This window comes from Camarhynchus parvulus, chromosome 1, assembly GCF_901933205.1.
Source record: "Camarhynchus parvulus chromosome 1, STF_HiC, whole genome shotgun sequence".
Classification (NCBI taxonomy): domain Eukaryota; kingdom Metazoa; phylum Chordata; class Aves; order Passeriformes; family Thraupidae; genus Camarhynchus; species Camarhynchus parvulus.
The window spans coordinates 60,189,407-60,206,827 of record NC_044571.1 but is presented as its reverse complement, the minus strand read 5'-3'; the positions used below and the strand labels follow the sequence as shown (position 1 = coordinate 60,206,827).

Genomic DNA, 17,421 nt, shown 5'->3' with positions numbered 1-17,421 from the left:
ACTAGAACGGGTGCTGATACTCAGCTCAGTTCTTCCTTGATTGTAAGCTTGATGTACTGTAAGCCAGTGCTGCTTGTGAGCTTAGGATCTGTTTATGTTAGTGTTCTAATGCTGGTTTTGCAGAGAAAAGCAGCATTCACTTTCCCATTATCTTTGTGAACAAGCGAAACCTGTGAGTCTGCCCAAGCAGTACCCAAATATGGAGGGTTTGCCTCACTATCTGTATGAGTCCACCTGCCTCTCTCTGTCATTCTTTAATTAACCACGGGGTTATTAGCTGCTGGAAGACCAGCTTGGCATCTACCTTGTCTCTCTCTAGCTTCCAGAGAGAGGAAAGAGTCTTCATTCTGTGCTCCAGAGGGCCACCTTGTGTGAGCAAATACTCAGGTCTCCCGTGCACTTCAAGACAGGCAGCTTGTCCTGGGACTGTTGGGTTTGTTCGTGGGGTAACTGGGGGCTGCCTGAGTTTGGGTATGCGAAGCTCGTGATGAGTGCTCAGTATTATTTCTGAAATAATTCAGAAAAGACTTTTTAACATGAGCAGGGAATTCTCCTTTTCTGTATTTTTCCCAGATGCTGAGATGTGTGTCTAATTGTCTAATCCACAGAAAGTGTTTAAGTACATGAGAGTTAGTTTTTTTATTATTTTCTTATTAGTAGTAGATGTCTGGAGTTGGTATTTTTTGTGCAGCCCCTTACATCGCAGTGTTTGACCAGACTGGATCATCATTTCCTTTGTGTCTATTGGGTGAAAGGACTGTCAAAATTCCTCAAAAAATAAGCAAGCAGCTTATTTTAAGCAAGCTGATACTTGGCTTCTTGGTTTTTAAACTTTTCTCATTTGTGTTGCACGTAAAATTGGATGACTTCAGCACAATGGATATTTCTGTTTCCTGTGACTGAATTTCTGTTGCTGTTACCCTGCCTTTAGCATTTCCTTTTATAGTTTAGGTCTTGACTGACTGTTAGAAGATTCAAACAATTTGAAATGAAAAGACTCACTGTTAATTATGCTGCATGCAACATTTTTTCCCTTACATTATGTAGTAAACAGTCCTGCCATCTTCAGAAAGTGTCTTATTTAGGATAAGCTATAATTTTGTTTTATTCTCTATCAAATCATGTGCTCTTTAATTTGACTGTGTTAATCAGCATGAGCGGCCTTTTTTCAGGAATTTGTTAAAACTGGGCGCTTTACAGGCCTTCTGCTAACATTTTTCAACGTGTTTACCTTCAATATCACAGCTGTTCCACTCTTGGCTTTTTGAACATGGTGCCAAATGTGGAGTGCTTTGGCATTGTCTATTGATAGATTGTCATTAGTTGGAGAGTGTGCCCGTCCTGTCGCCTGTCACTTGTATGCATCCTTAAGCAGATGTCCTAGGGTAAACTTCCAGAGTAAAAAATAGTCACGCCAGCCACAAGTGAGTAATTTCAAGATGCTGCAGTTTTCTTCAGGTACCATTCTGGTGGTAGAATAGCTGCAGGATATTCCTTTATTTTTTCATCTAGTGGGAGACAGGGTTTGTACTGAAGGTTTATATTTCTCAAAGTTAATATTACTGTTCTCTAGATGTCACTAGCTAGGAGTTAGACCACAACAGGTCCTGTGAGATTTGGATTTTTTTGGAACTTTTTGAAATTTTTTTTTTTGAACTTTCAGGAGCCTTGCAATATGATGGTGGATCCCACATCCAGTGCTTTTTGAGAGGTGAAGGCATCAGCTTGTGGTATTGGGCAGTGTTGGGGAAAAGCCTGTGAGCTGTGGCTGGTGTCTCAAGGGTATCAGAATCACCTTTGATAATAACACAAGCCATAAGATTTCTTTTCTGCCTCTTTCCTTTCTTTTCCTGTAAACTGTGAAGCTGCACAAATGAGCTTTTTTGCCTAACACGTCCTCTGTGTCTAGGTTAGGAGCAAACAATATATCCCCTGAACACTCTAAAATCATCCATAATGTGTAGTGATGTTCCTTACTACAGTTTGGTTAAATTTTTCAATTGCATCAGTATGTCACACATTCTATCACTGTCTCTGCACGTCAAGTGAGTGAACAGGACATCTTATTCAGAGATTCCCCGTCCTCCTTTTGTTTATTTCTCACTGCCTTTTTCCAAATAACGGCTTCTAATTCTTTTGCCTTCCAGCAGTTTTTATCATCACACAACATAGTGGCTCTTTTCCTATCTGCAGACATCTGAAAGGATTTTTTTTCTTAATCCTGTGCATGCAAAGGAGGAATTTGCACTTATTTTGCAAATCTCTTTCAGACAGTCATTCTTTATCCAATTAAAAAATATGCATCCTGAAATTGCCAAAGGCAAAGTGATTGAGTAACTGCCAGCAGAATTGTAATGTTTCTGAAATGCTTTTTCATTGCAGGACAGAAAGAAGATTATGGAACTGGGGATTTCAGCCCTGTTCTTAACACCCCTTACCCACTTAGATGTTTCCCCTTCCTTGTTCTCCTTGTCCTTGCACAGTACCTCTGCTCAGGTGCTGTTCTCTCTCTGATTTGGGGTTCTGGCCACAGGGGCCATTTTCACCTACACCCCCCTTCCCATCTCTGCAAGGTATTGTCTGAAATTTCCAGGGCACTTTGTTCAGAGCAATGTCTGGTTGCTGGGTTACTGAGCAATTACCTTTTTTCCTTTTGAGGGTGGGCAATGAGCAGAGTGACAGTCCGAGACTGTGTTTTGCTCCACATGAGGGTTGTTGTGATCATTGCTTGGGAGCTCTTACTGGAGCATCCCCCCACCAACTGCAGTGTGGGAGTTCAAAATACAGCAGGCTGAAATCTCAGGCTGGAACTTCTAATTTGTGCTTTTCATACGCTGAACTGCCTTTTAACTGCTCTTCCCACTGGACCTAACTGCATCCTGTGAGCCAAAACAAAAATTTGGCTGGCCTCCTTTTCATTGGAATTTAGTTTGAATTGCATGTTGCTGCTGTTGCACCAAGTTCTTTAGCTTTGCTTTATTTTACTGTATTATTCTACTTGAATTTGGGATTTGGGCAGCTTAGGTGATACTTCCACTGGAAATTATGTGCAATTTTTTATTAAAGGACTTAATAATTTGTGTGGTATCCAGATTTACAGAGGAGTTTTATGTGTCAAGGATTTGGTTGGCTCTTGCACCAGATATGGTATCTCAGGCAGAAGAATGCTGTTTAAGTACAAATGTCTCCCACATTCATTCATTGTAGCAAGTATTCAGCTGGCCAGTACCTAACTCTCCCGCAGGGCAGCTCTGTGAGCTGCATGGGGTCACATCGCTGCACTGTCAGTGCCACGGGACTATCATCTGCTTTGGTGCAGTGGTTTAGGTCTTCTGCCTTCTTGCAAGGACCAAGGTTGCATCAGCTGCACCCTGAGATGTCCCCCAGCAGGGCTGTGACATGATGGCTCTGAAGGCTCACAAGGCCTTTTGGGTACATGGGTACTAGGAGCACCATGTCATTTTCTAATTTAAACAGGTCTCTTGACTACGAGATATTTGTTCATGACTGAATAACTTTAAATTTGAGATTGGGTCACTTCTGTACCCAACTGCTATAGATCTTTTAAAAACAAAAATATTGAAATATTGGAATTTAAATAATTGATGTTTGGCTTTGGTTTTTTGGAAACCTCGAGTATTTTTTCCTGGTTTTAATGCTCTAGGCAGAGAGACTTGAAGTTAAAAAAAGACAAGAAGAAATGCAAAGAAGAGAGATGTTTCTTGAAGATCAAAAGTAGTAAGTAAAATTTGAAACCTATTACCTAAAATTCCTTATCTACTTGTCCTTTTGTTTTGTTTGTTTGGATTTTTAATTGTTATTTAATATTATCTTATTTGTTGGCATTTTTTCCTTGGTTTGGGGCTCAGGAAGGATTTGGCTTCTGTTGCTATTTTTTCAATTTTTGACTTGAAACTTGCCATTTCAAGAAAATGGGCACAAACTGGTCCATGGGAAGTTCCTACTGAACCCTTTTTTTACTCTGAGAGTGGCTGAACATGAGCACAGGTTACCCAGGCAGGTTGTGGATTCTCCATCTTTGAACATATTCAAAAGTTCTGGGCAGCTGTCTCAAGGTGGCCCTGTTTGAGCAGAGGGTAGGACAACATGACATCCAGCAACCTCAATTATTTTGTGATTCTGTGAAATATCCAAGCCTCCTCTACACCTTATTCTATGAGAAATTTTGTCTTGTACACCTCTCTTAGCTTCCTAAAACATACACTTTGAAATGAAAGTTGTGAATTATAAAATGACTTTGTGCTTTTGTTCTCTAACTGAATCAATATGCAATCCTTCAATCCAAGACTAATTATCAAAACAAAATCCAAATTACATCTCCACCAATTTATTTTGTTGATTAGTAAAGAAGTTTAGCCCACATGTAAATAATGAGGACTTCCTCTATTTAGCATAGTCCTGCTTAAATGTGGAGATACGTTGTAAAGACCTATTTCCCAAGAATACCTTCTTAATATCAGATTTAGATACTGCCTAAGTCCTGATATAATTAATTCCACTGGCAGTGAAGTTCCTGCCTTGCCTATTCACTCCACCACATTTATTTGTTCTTAATTGATCCAAACTGATTCTATCACATAATTAACACACAATGCTGTTTAGTCACCTTTACCTTTTCTATCTTTGGCTTCTGAAATTACTCACCTGTATTCTTAGCCTGATTGATTGCTTTTTCCTCCTCTGTGACCTTTAAAGAAATCACTTCTGTCCCATGCTAGTGGCTCCAGTTCCTTCATCATTTGCCCGGACTCTGTTCTCTGAGGTACAGACATTTTAGTGCTTTGTCACTGACTCCAGCTTTTCTTGTATTTTTCCTTTTGTTTCTTCCCATTTGGCTTTAGGCATAGCTCTTTCCCTTCGTATGTTGCCAGTATTTGTCTCTAGATATTGGTGTTTGGCTTGCTGTTTATTCTGGTGTGGATGCCTACACACACACACCTTGATTCCTCAGGAATTCTGAAGACTGCACAACTTTAGATCTTTGCCTGTTTCTGACAGACTAGACACTTTGATTCTCTTTGAGCCTAAATCAACAGCAGACACATCAGATCTTTGCAGTGCAAGGTCCTCAGTTATGGGTGTTGCTTTTCCTCAGGGGATTGTCAGGGTTCTTGTCTTCCCATTTAATCTGATTTTTTATCTTAAGGCATATTCAGTTATGAATGACACATATCTCTTCCCTTCCTTCCCCTTCCTTGCCTGTACCTTTTTTTGCTTAGCGTGAAATGAATTCTGCTGTTGAGTGCTCTTTTCCATTAAAAGTAAATTTGGTTTTGCAAAAGCAGGCCCAAACCCTCTGAAAACAGGAAACAGCCACAAGTGAAAAATTCCTTCACCAAAAGGGTGGCCAAGCATCAAAACAGGCCGCCCAGGGAAGTGGTTGAGTCACATCCCTGGTGGTATTTAAAAACATGTACTTAGGGAATGGTTGCTTAGGGAAATGGTTGAGTTATGGACTTGGCAGTGCTGCATTAATGGCTGGACTTGATGATCGTAGAGGTCTTTTCCAACCCAAATGACTCCATGTGGGCAGCCAGGTAGTCCCCAGGTGGTGCAGGAGCTCTGGCTGCCTGGGCAGCTCCTGGCAGCCATCCTGCCCACTGATTAAGGAAAGCCTTGTGAGCATTCAGCTGGCATCATCTCTGATGCAACTGAAAGTGAAGATGGACTCATCACTACAGTGTCTCAAACTCCACTGCTTGAGTTTAACTATTAGAACATTATTTGTGTGTACTATGTATTGAACATACACCAGGAGGGCCCTGTAGATCCTTCACCTGGAGGAAGTGAGCTGAAAACCTACCTCCAGTGAATGCAATTTTGGCAAAGCAAAGCCCTTGCATGCTGCAGTATTAAGAAAACTTTCCTATCAGACCATCCAGGAGCCACTCTGTCAGTCACTCCACCTTAACTGAGACTGAGGCCCCTTTGCAGACACCCCACCCCCCCACTCACACCATCACATCACATTCAAACCAGGTTTCTCTCCCATTTCAACCCCAGGTTTCCCACTGCAGACTCTCAGACGTCAAGATACTTAAAATAATTTAATCATGATGCAATAACTGAATAATAAAATAGCAGCTTGAGCTGGTGCTTCCAAGGAGGCACCGTAAACAAAGGAACCCCTGGGCTTTTATCCCTTCCCAGTCTAAGCACAGGGAAGCCTGGGAGTTGTCCATTTCTGTTGTTTTTCCCACTGTCCATTCCCCTGGCCAAGTGGCAGGTCCTCAGGCCCTGTTTTATGCAGAGGCTTGGCAGTTCATGGCCCTTTGCCTGGGGCTCAGGCTCCAGGCCCCTAGGGCTCAGCCTGCAGCTGGACACTGAGCTAGCTGTGCAGAATGTATTCCTCTGCAGACACAGTGACAGCAGTGCCTTCCCTGGCCTGAAGGAATTCTCTGATGGGCACAGGAAGAGGAGGGTGAGGAGGGTGTACTGCTGGAGGTTGTTGAGCATGCATTGCTAAGAGTTGTTGGCATTAAGGAGCCCAGCATCCAAGAGTAATGAAAAGCTGTGTGACATTTCAGATTTTGTGAAGTAACTCAATTGAAGTACTGCTGGTTATTAGTGACATGTTCGCATAGAGGTGGTTGGTATTTAGAGATGTGCTTTTGCCTGCCATGCAAAAATGAGTGACTCATTACTTCCCTCCTCTAAGGCCCTTTGTCTAAAGGTGAGGAGAACAAATATGAGGTTGTGCCCCTTTCCTCACTGTCTGTGCTAGGGTATTTTGATCTCCTCTCCTTGCTGGGAATGGAGGGAAGGAAGGTCATGGGCTGCATATAAAGCAGTGACCTCTGCAAAGTTGTGGCCTATAGAGCCATTTCAAAAGATAAGCTCCCTTGTTAGTCTGTCCTCTGTAAGATCTGTAGCTGCAGCATCACAATTTTCCTGAGGAGATCAATGCCTACCAGCAGTCTCATTAACTGGGAAACGTTGTAAAATTGATCACTACCTTCAGCTGTATCAGCCTCCAAGGGGTACAGCCCAATCAGTACCTCTCTTGCATGAAGTGCCGCTTCTATTTGATAAGGAAAGGCACTTAAGATTCTCATGTCATTAACATGCTCTGACAATAAAGTATGATGCTGCCCAGAATTTCGTTTTTCTGATTAAATTCCTGTTACTATTAAAAAACAAGAACTTCCCACTGAAATCCCCTTTCAAAGGTTCTAACATGAAGTGAGTGCTAAAAAGAAAGATTGTCTGTAACCTTTTGTGCTGTCTACAGAATGTAGTTATTTCCCATCTCTTGAAAGCCTTGATAGCTTCTTTGTGTGCAACAGGTCCTTGAAAGTCAGCTGTATCTGTTACCACAGTTGCTTGAATATGTGTTTGTGTCTTGTGAGAATGTAGTCTAGACAGGCATGCAGGCTGCCATGAAAAAGTCTGCAAGCCTCACAATTTTGGGATCAGCCCCTCCTCTGACCCTGGTGGACTCAGTCTTTGTTCAGCGACTAAAACAGAAAAACTCACAAGGTGTCTCCTGAAATAGCTGTGTATTAAAAGTCTTAAGAGCACACAGGAGCAGACTTTGGGGTGGAGAAATTGCTGCATAGCACGATTGCTGTAGATTGTGCTTACAGAAGAGAAGCACATGAGAGATTTGTTGGTGACAGTGTTGCTGTGGTTCTGTCCCTGCAGATACCAGATTTAAAAAATGGGGGGTTGACTTTTTACCAGAAACTACTTACACATGAAATTGACTCCTTCCTTCTGAGTCAGGGTAACCTGGATGTGTTTTGTATTATTGACCTGATTGTGTTTCTGTCAGAGTGCATTAGAAGGTCATGGAGGCTTGTGTAGTCCATACTTTGCAATTGCTAATCCATGGGAGGGAACAACTAAGTGCACATCTTTCCTAAAGGACACAAAGAACAGAACTTTTCAGGACATTCCCTCTTTAGTTAGCACAGCACATTTGTAATTTAAACAGTAATGAGGATGGATATGTAATGACAGGCTGTTTCAGAGGCTTGCTGTGCAGGCTGTGTGGATGTGTCTGAGCTGTAGGGTGTCTTACCATGCTGTTTTGGCCCAGATCTCTAGCTAGATGCTTTTATTATATTTGTATTCGACTTCCCAGAAATTGTAGTGTTGGATGGGGTCCACTGTTTTTCTAATAGCCATCTACACTGTTTTTCTAATAGCCGTCTATCTATTTATGTGATGGAAAAAGTAGTCTAAAAAATAGGGTTACTTTCTAATACTACTTTGCTACATATTCATGCCTCTGTTTTTGTGAAGGTTGTATTCCTGTAAAAATTCCTGGCACAGCTGCACTCGGATACATGTGCGCACTCAATATATTCTGCTCAGAATTTGGAGCTGGAAACAGAATTTGCCAGAGTGTCTCTGAGTGCATATTCCAAACACAGTGCAGGAGGTTCACCAAACCAAGCTGATATACACTTGCCTGCCAAAGCAGCTTTCTCAAAAGTCATAAAATCCAGGAGAATAAAACCTGAATCAAAACAGAATTTTTATTTATTTATCAATTTTTACAGGATAAATGCTAGTGTCCTTGCCAGTTTTCAGTCCCCTATGATGTGTGGTTCAAACAGCGGGCTGGCAACAAATTTTCCCCACAGAAGTGCAAGTGTAAACCTGACCAGACTTTTAATACAGGTTGCTAAAGAGAATGAAAGAGGGCTCGCACAAAAAGCATTTGCAGCCTTGAGAATCCTTTGTTTGCTTCTTTTTGCCACAATTGTCTTCGTTTTGTTCATTTGCTCCTGATTATTTTAAGCATTGTCAATTATTTAGCTAACAGGCAGAAAACTAGGCTTTTATAGACATCCAAAGGGGCTCTCTTGAGTGTAATAATGAAAGCAGTTTATTGAACGCCTGTGAGGTTGCCTTCTAATTGTGCGCATTAATCTGCCCATGCAAGCTGGCTGAAAATATAGAAGCAGATTGCACATGCAGATGGAGCACGCAGAATGGAATGCAATAGACTTATACGAAACTGCATTTTCCTTAAAACTGGATTTATGCTTATTACTTCAGATAATAAATGAAGCTTACATCTAAAATAGCATCCAGGAATACTGGATGACTTGGTGGGAGGAACGAATAGCCGAGCTGTGTTATTGCATCCAGTCAGGGAAACAAAAAAGCAGGTGGGTTGAGAGGATAGATTAGTTTTGAGTGTGGGTAGAAAATGATGAAAATAATTCTGCTGAGAAGGTTGCTTTTTATTTTTCTTTAAACAACCTATTTTTATACTTTCTTGAAGCCTTATACCTAAGATGAACTAGTGCCACTTTTTTTGTTCTTATTTTCAAACTCAGGAACAAATGCTCAAGAGCTTGCAGACAAGAAATCCTCCTAGCCAAAGACAGCAGAGTTTGATAACTATCATTAGGTTTGTCCAAGTCATCTGTACTATGATCTTGCGTTACTGCTAGTGAAGTCTGTGAATACTGTATTAAGCTTGGTGTGTGGCTACTGAGAGGATTTCTGTTGGAAAACAGGTGGACTAAATATCTAGAGAATGGCCTTTCTTCGTAGTAAAGGGCATTGCAGAAGAGCAATCAACATCATACATGAATTTGATGTGTTAACAACTTCATGTAATTTTTTACCATATAGCCTCCAACAAAAGGTGAGTCCCCCACCTACACACACTACAGAAATGAACATTAATTCATACTGGCAATTTTGGACATGGCTGATGTTTGCTTATTATTCTTACCCAAAAAGTAGACTCTGTCCTGCAGCTCAGGATAAGAATTGAGGTACAGGAGAACCATGATCCCTGTGGAGTTAAAGGCATGTTTTTTGCTGACAAACAGAAATGTTTTTACTACCTTGTCCCTTATCATGGTCCAGCTACGGGAAACGGGGCAGTTACTTGTAACATTCTGAATTTATTTAAACTGAGTAAACTGGTTGTAGTACACCTCTGCGAGGAGGAGGGGATGTGAGAGGAAGCATATGTAACTGTGTACTAGCAAAAGCCATGTCTCTTTGGTGGGATTATTTTCACAAACAGTATTATTGGCCCTCCAGCTTCATTCCCACTTTACCAAATTATTTTCAGTAGCAAAAGTCCCAACTACACCTCCCTTTGGACGGACTTTCTCTTTCTCCATCTTCCAACCAAGAAAGTGTTGGGGAGCTTCTCCTATTTTAACATTTGGTTTTGTTAGGCCAGTGGCCCCAGTACCAGCCATCCTACCTTGTGGGTCACAGCAAATGCCTGACCAAGATGCCCATGGCCATGCGCAAGGCAGAGCTCTCACTGGGGAAGGAGCAAGGGCACCAGTGAAAACACACCCACCATGGACTTTACTGAAATGAAGGGCAGCATTTCTTCTGGGTAAGCCTTTGCAGAGTTATGCAACTGATCTTAATTTCTGCAAAAGTTGAGGAAGTTGTTATGCTTAGCCAGTTAGGTATGTTGGAGTGAGAAGAAGTTGTACATATAATTGCTGGTGCTGCAAAAAGATGTCGTGAATTAAATTTGAGGTTGAGTTTTTGTTGTTGGATTGTTTTTCTTTTCAGAGAGGGCGAGTCCTGCTATTTTTAAAAATTATCATGAAAATTCTGGGTAGATGTGTGAAACTAGCATTATATATGCAGTATGCCTGCTTCTTAGTTTTCTAGATGAATCGGAAGGAAATGTTGAAGAGTTACTTCAGCATTGCTTACACGCAATTAATCTGGAAGCTGATGAGTTCAAGTCATTCAGCACTAAATGCTTCTGTGGTCTTAGTGGCTACTCAAGTTGTCTACTCTTTGCCATGACCTGCTTTGGAGTTCTTTATTTTGATTTTTTATTACTATTTTTGAATGGTCTTAGCATACTTGTGGATGTTCATTAGAGCAGAATTGTAGTGGTGGAGATCCTGCAGCTTGAGAAAACAAGAAGTTCATGAGCTGTCTTGTTTCCAATAGTAGTAAGAATTGGCCATTATATTTTACAAATTGTCAAGAGAAATAAATAGATTTATGATACATACAAAAGTATTGTGCTACCTTTTTTTTTTTTTCAAACATACTGGCATAAAAGCCAGTATATTTTTTGGTATACTGGCATTTCAATATCCATCAATTGAGGCAAAAGAATTAACTGCCACTGGTTCCATTGGGGAGAGCTAATGAAGATTACAAGAACTATTTTAATTAATGCATTTTTAATGTTAGTTGGTAAAACAGACTTGAAGCTGAGAACTTTATTTGTAGGCAGAAAAAATATTTTCTTTCTGTCTTTGTTCTGAGAGGAATACAGTCTCAAATGAAAAGCTTAGCAAGTGGTGCTGTGCAACTCCCAGATGGAGGAAAATGCTGGGTCCTGAGTCCATATCCTCATTCATGTCCCTAAGGATGAATCCTTTTAAAGACTTTTGTTATCCTTGTGGATGTAGCAGTAGTTAAAAGCAGTAGACACACAAAATTGAATACCTTGTTCTGCAGAGAAATTTCAACCTTAGATCTTGCAATGAGATCGTTGTGGGTCTTCAGATCTTTCGCGTTTGCATTCTGGAGTAAGCTGTGGAGCTGTCTGCTTCTCAGCTGTCAGGGCTGGTGATCCTGTTGGATCATGTGAACTCCTACACAGGCCAGAGGAACCTTAGCCCACTCTGGCTTTTATAACCATCCCCTCATCTCACCCTAGTTGGAATGTGGGCAGCAATTAATCCCAAACAGTAAGAAATGCATGTGGGCTCACAAGCAGCGTGTGAGTGCAGGCTGCCTGAATTACACCTTTCTCAGTGGAACACCTAGCAAATTCATCTTTCTGCACTTTACATGTACTTGTTGAGCTTCAAATAAAGGGTTTTGCATAGCAGCTTTTTTTAAAAAGAAGGCCTCTGCCTGAAGAGTAGCTGTGGAATGTAAAGCCATATATCCAAGGACCCACAGAGAGCATCTGCAACATGGATTGATTTCCACTGTCATGCACTAGCCCATTCTAGCACGTTACTCAATGGCCCTGGCAGCAGAGTTAGTATTTTCCCCTGACAGCTCTTAAGAGTTATTCAGACCCCAAATCTAGTATTGTGCTTCACTCCCCCACCTGTACATCTGTACTGATAAATTTAACACTGTCAATCACTGTCATTTCTGAGGCTAACAGGCCTGAGAGTGCCTGCTTCCATTGCTAGAAAACTTTTTTACCTCCCAAAATGGTGTGGTAGCATCAAAATGCCTGTTGGGAGCTGCAGTTGATATTCATTCCTGGACAGAACCCAGGAGTTATTTGCAAAAGTGCTGTTTGGGACAGGTCAAAACTATTCCAGGAATAGTTACCACACTGTAGATGCTGAGTTGCCATGCTAAGAGTAGTGCTTGGTGCTATTAAACACGCCAGTATGGGAGGAAGCTGTTTTAATTAGCACAGCAAAAGGTTTTTTCCCAATGTTGTAATGGGAGACAGGGCTACCAAGACAAAATACCCTCATAAAATGACTCCAGCTTAACCAGAGAGTCAGTGGTTCTCTTCAAACTGATGCTTAGGGGTAGTCAGAGCTCAGGCTAGCAGCCTATTAGGAGGGTGCCTTCTTGGTTAGTCTAAATCTTGTATCTCCTTTTGCCTAGCTGTATTTGAAGGGTATCAGGATTCTTCTGTATTCGAGTAAATTTCTTCATCTCATGCCCTTCTTTCCTTAATGTGACTAAGTTTAGAGGAACACATTTTAGCATTTTTGATTAGCCCTTGAAGTTTTAGCAAGTGAATGAGATGTTGCTCCAGCAACAGTCTGTGTACTGATATGCTGGTTTCCTTCTGGAGATACTGCTTTCCTTTCCAGAACATTAATTGAACAGTCGTCTCCCTGAATTCTCTCTTTTCGTGCAGCCTGGTTTAAGCTACACTCTGCATTGTTATGACTGCAGGTTTAGTATTATGAAAAATACCATTCAGAATTTGTCTGGCAACCCTAGGTGCATTGCTAGGTTTACACAGAGGTGACACACACATATATAAAATCTGACTTGTCTTCCATCAGAAAACTCAGAAATCTGAGTCCCATTCTTGTGATAGGAACACTTCATTAATGTATTACTTAATTGGGTGAAGTCAGGTGTTTCTCTGTTCAAAGGCAGTGCATAGTCTCATTGTGGAACTTTATTTGCTTCCACTCTTGTAATCATCTTTTCTGATACTAAAACTCAGTAAGCTGTTCACCTATCAGTCTGCTGATCTGCAAAATTCAATGGCCTCCACCACATTTTTATGCAAATAATGAGAAATTCTGCATACTCCATTTAATTCTCTTGTCATCAATAAGGAATTAGAGCAACTAGGTATAGCACCAAGTTGCCTCATATTTTTTCGCAGAGCTTCAACCTTCTCAAATATACTCCAGATTTTCTGTAGGAGTTCTTAGTCTTCCTGGTGTAGAAATAAATTGTTATTTGATCAGTTTTAGCATAGGTAGAGAAACACAAAATCTGCAATTTAAATCTTTATGTTCCCAAAATTATTCTGTGCAATCTTACCACTTAATAAGTCATCTTTCATGGAAAATTTTGAGTGCTTAACACTTGTATAAGAAGACTATTAATTTGTTCAGCCTTTAACTACAAGTACTTTGTAGATCAGGGAAAACAGTGTTTCATCTGGTTCTTTCCTTATTGTGCATTGTCTGTTAACTACCCAGGTAATGGAGGAAAGGGAGTGAACTGGGAATGGTGAGACTCTAAAAGCCTGACTTGCTTGAATTTGAGCAAGTGGTAACATGGTTTTGTATTGTGTAGACTAGCAGAGAAGAACTTGTGGTTTCTTGTTCCTTTTCCCAACTTCTCAATATATCACTCCTCAGTGACCAGCAGGACATTTTACCAATAAAGTATTTACTCACAGTTTTAGATCATGGAGTGAAATATAAAACCCACTTGGTAGTCTGTTTCAGCTGTTAATCAAAATCAGTCTTCAACAGCCAATGCTTTTTCTCTAAGTTTAAGTCTTTGGTAGTGGCATCTTCCCCTACACAGAGCTAGCTGGGTGCCCTGTGAGAAGAGTAAATCTTTGCGTTCAATATCTCTTGAAGCACTTTTTCTACTCTCACTCCAGTGCTTTCATGTTTTCCAAAGAAATAAAATTGCCTCTTTACTCTAACTCTGTTCCTTTGAGTGAGAAAAGACTTCAATGTATGTGCCTGGGAGTGCAGGTTAAGAAACTGATTCCTCACCCAGAACACAAACTCCCATCCTTTGTTTTTGTTTGTGACCTAGTTTAATTGTACTTGGTAGAAACTGTGAGCAAAGTGATGCTACTTTGAAATTCTAGGTTCGTTAGGCATGCAGCTGGAGAAAGAAAATTGCCCTTGCCAGAATAAGAAATGAAAATGTTGTGCATTAACTAAAGACAAGCATTTTTTTCTTGTTACAAAATGCTTAAAAGCCTTTCTGCTTGATAAAGTAATCTGTTGTAAGGCTGCATTGTATTAACTGTGAAGGAAAATTCCTGAAAATAATCTTTTAAAGTACTTAGCTGAGATTTATAGATCTCGTAGAAGCATTTGCAACAATTCCGTGAAGCAGTTGGCATCCTCATGAAGTCCAGTGATATGTAAGTCTGTTGTACAGGAGCTTTACAATAAGGAAAGCATAGCCACTGTACACCCCAAATATGCAAATGACCATAATTGTTTGCTTAAAAAATCATCCCAGCAAATGTCTTATCCACAGTGTGCGTTCTGTATCCTCTGTCCCATTTGTCTGTTTCCATAACCTTTTTTTTTCTACCTGTGATGTTTTTCAGCAGACACATGATAAAATGTCTAGGCTGTATTCCAAGGGTGGAATAAAAAGCTGTGTTTATTTTTATGGAAGCACTAACAATTCTATTTGGATTGAATTTCTTCATAGCAAAACCAATGAATTACTGAACAGATTGGATGTGGGTTTGCCAAAGAGTGATTCCTGTCAGATTGCTAATCCTGGCCCAGAATCTACAGCATGGGTAAGCAAAACCATAGCGTGTGCTGCATTTTCTATCAGCTTTCCAGGTGCTGTCAATAGTGTAATGTTGGAATATCCTAATTGAGCTTAATTGCTGAGACGTAACTCAGTGAGTACCAAGGAGCCTTTCTGGGTGAATGAGTCTGCCTACCTTGTCTCTTCCACACTGGCAGGGTGTTCCACATAGTAGAGGACTGCTCACAGATCTCTTTCTGATAAATGAGAATCAGATTTATATTCTAAGGTTAGATGAGAATATTAAGTATGCCCTGTACCCATCCACTGGTGGTAAGCTTTTAGGAAATCTCAGTAAATTAATGTCAGTAGATGCTTTACTGCATTAAAAAATCCAGTCAAAAGAGAAGTTTATTTCTCACTGCATCCTAAAAGTGATTTCATACACTGCTTGGGATCTTTGTCCCACTTTGAAGTAGTCTGGTAAGTATCAGTGTGATTGGGAAATAGATAAAGTATTGCTTCCATTTCATTATTCTTATTGACTCTGAGAGACTTTTCTACATACAATTAGTCTCTTCATGTCTAAACCAAGCTTTTCTACTAAGGTAGAAGATTTCAGTGAGGAGTATTAACCCTGAAAGAGAAGTATTTCTCCTGTAGGGACGTTTGTAATTGGGAAGGACAGAGAACAGGGAGCCAAGCAGACAGAAATTAACATTGGAAGCAACTGAGCAGAAGTATGGAAGTGTCTGATCGGGGCAGCCCTCTGTTGTATACAGCCTCAAGCACCACCTGTTGGGTAACAGGAAGATTTGCCTCCATATTTCCTTGGATGCCTTAGAAATGGGAAAAAATCCTCCCTTTATAGAAATTTCTGCCAACAGGATTTAGGACACATTTGTCTTGCCTCTAGTATCTCTTCCTGGTTTTCATTGCATGAAAAGTAAAGTTGATATTGAAAATAGGTTCCATTCCCCTTTAATTCTTCAGGATGTCTTGTATCTATGAAAGCCCTAAAGACATTTTAACAATTGTGAGCAGATGTGTAGCTAGAAAGTGCCAATTTCTGCCCAGCACTGCTGGACAGAAGTCAGTTGTAGGAGAGTGACTTTCAGAATGTATTTTGTAGTCCTGAGTGAACAACCAAGATGAAGGGATATGGAAAGGGACAAAAGATGTCTTGAAATCACTTTTCCCTCCCTCTTGAAGCATCCAAGACTTCAAACAATGGGAGTTTGCTCTTTGGTAGGGAAGGCCTAGCTTTGCAGCTTTTGTACGATGTGAGCATTGAACTGTGAAGACGAGTGAGCTCATGTCCCCATGACTGACTTGGATTTCAGCATTTTGGTGTGCTGTCTTCGCATCCATACCAAAGTGGGTGAATTGCTGAAGGAGCACTGAACTATTTCAGTTGTACAGGTCCTACTTTTAGCCATGGCCCTCTGCTTTGCCTACCTATATGTGGCTTTCTCATTCCATGTTTTGACAGGTTTCTCAAAGAGTTGTGTCAAATTACATCCCATAGTTCATCTTTCACTCTGCTAGCGTCCAAGCAGATAAAATACATCATTTATCTGTACTGTCCTTTAGTACTAGCTGACATTATACTTGTCTTTTGTGTGGCTGCATTTCTGTAGCTTTGTGAATCAAATAATCACTTGTTTGTAATGCAGCAATGCAGGTAGTGAAGTATTCCCAACCAGCTTGGATGAGGTCCAGTCTATAGGCATAGACACAGCCTCTGAGCCAGGAATCCAAAGGACATAACCAGTGAGTTCTTATCTAAATAAACTTGGTATAGCGCCAAAATGCTAAACCAGTAACTAGGACTAGGACTCTAATTTGGATGTTACCTTGAATGTGTCCTTTGTGTGGAGTAATTAAAAGATTCAGGAACAATGTATTTCAAATAGCAAAGTGTGATAAGGTTAGGACATGCCTAACATGCATGCTAAAAGGGGGAATATACATGCATGTATGTGATTTGTTTAAATTTGAAAAGCTTGTTCTGAAAACAGTCTGGGACAATGTGATGAAGATCAAATTTTTTTCCCCTCACATCATTTCTTGGATAGTGGTAATAATTTAGCACACCTAGCTCAACTATCCTTGCCAAATGTTACTTCACGTCCATGAACAAATTTGACTTCTTTTGGGTGTCTCTGTCATTGATGACTTTTTGGGCCTGCTTATTTAATGAAGCTCATAATTAATTTTAATCCTGTCTCTCAAAGTGTGACCAATCCTGTGTAGATTTTTATTGTCTTCCAACTTGATTAACATATACTCCACACAATTCTCCAAGCCATTACGGAGAGTAATGAATAATATCGGACTGAGAATGAGTCTCCCTGGACACATGTAGCAACTTCTCCCAGCTCAAAATTGAGCTATTAATAATTGCTTTCTCTATTCAGTCTTTTTAGCAAATTATGTGCCTGTTGTCTTAATGGTGTTGTTCTGCGTGCATATATCAAATTTTGGAAATAGTCTGTAGACCTGTAACAAATCCCTCACTTAAGTCAAACC

General features: G+C 40.5%; 1 protein-coding gene across 1 annotated transcript in view; it reads left to right on the top strand.

Moving 5' to 3' along the window:
- Positions 1-17,421, top strand: part of EPSTI1 (epithelial stromal interaction 1) — a 48,843-nt gene that overhangs the window by 20,736 nt on the left and 10,686 nt on the right. Inside the window, exons 6-7 of the mRNA XM_030956002.1 lie at positions 3,665-3,738; positions 14,842-14,935. Of these exons, the coding sequence (XP_030811862.1) occupies positions 3,665-3,738; positions 14,842-14,935 (168 nt within the window). The remainder of the gene's footprint in view (positions 1-3,664; positions 3,739-14,841; positions 14,936-17,421) is intronic.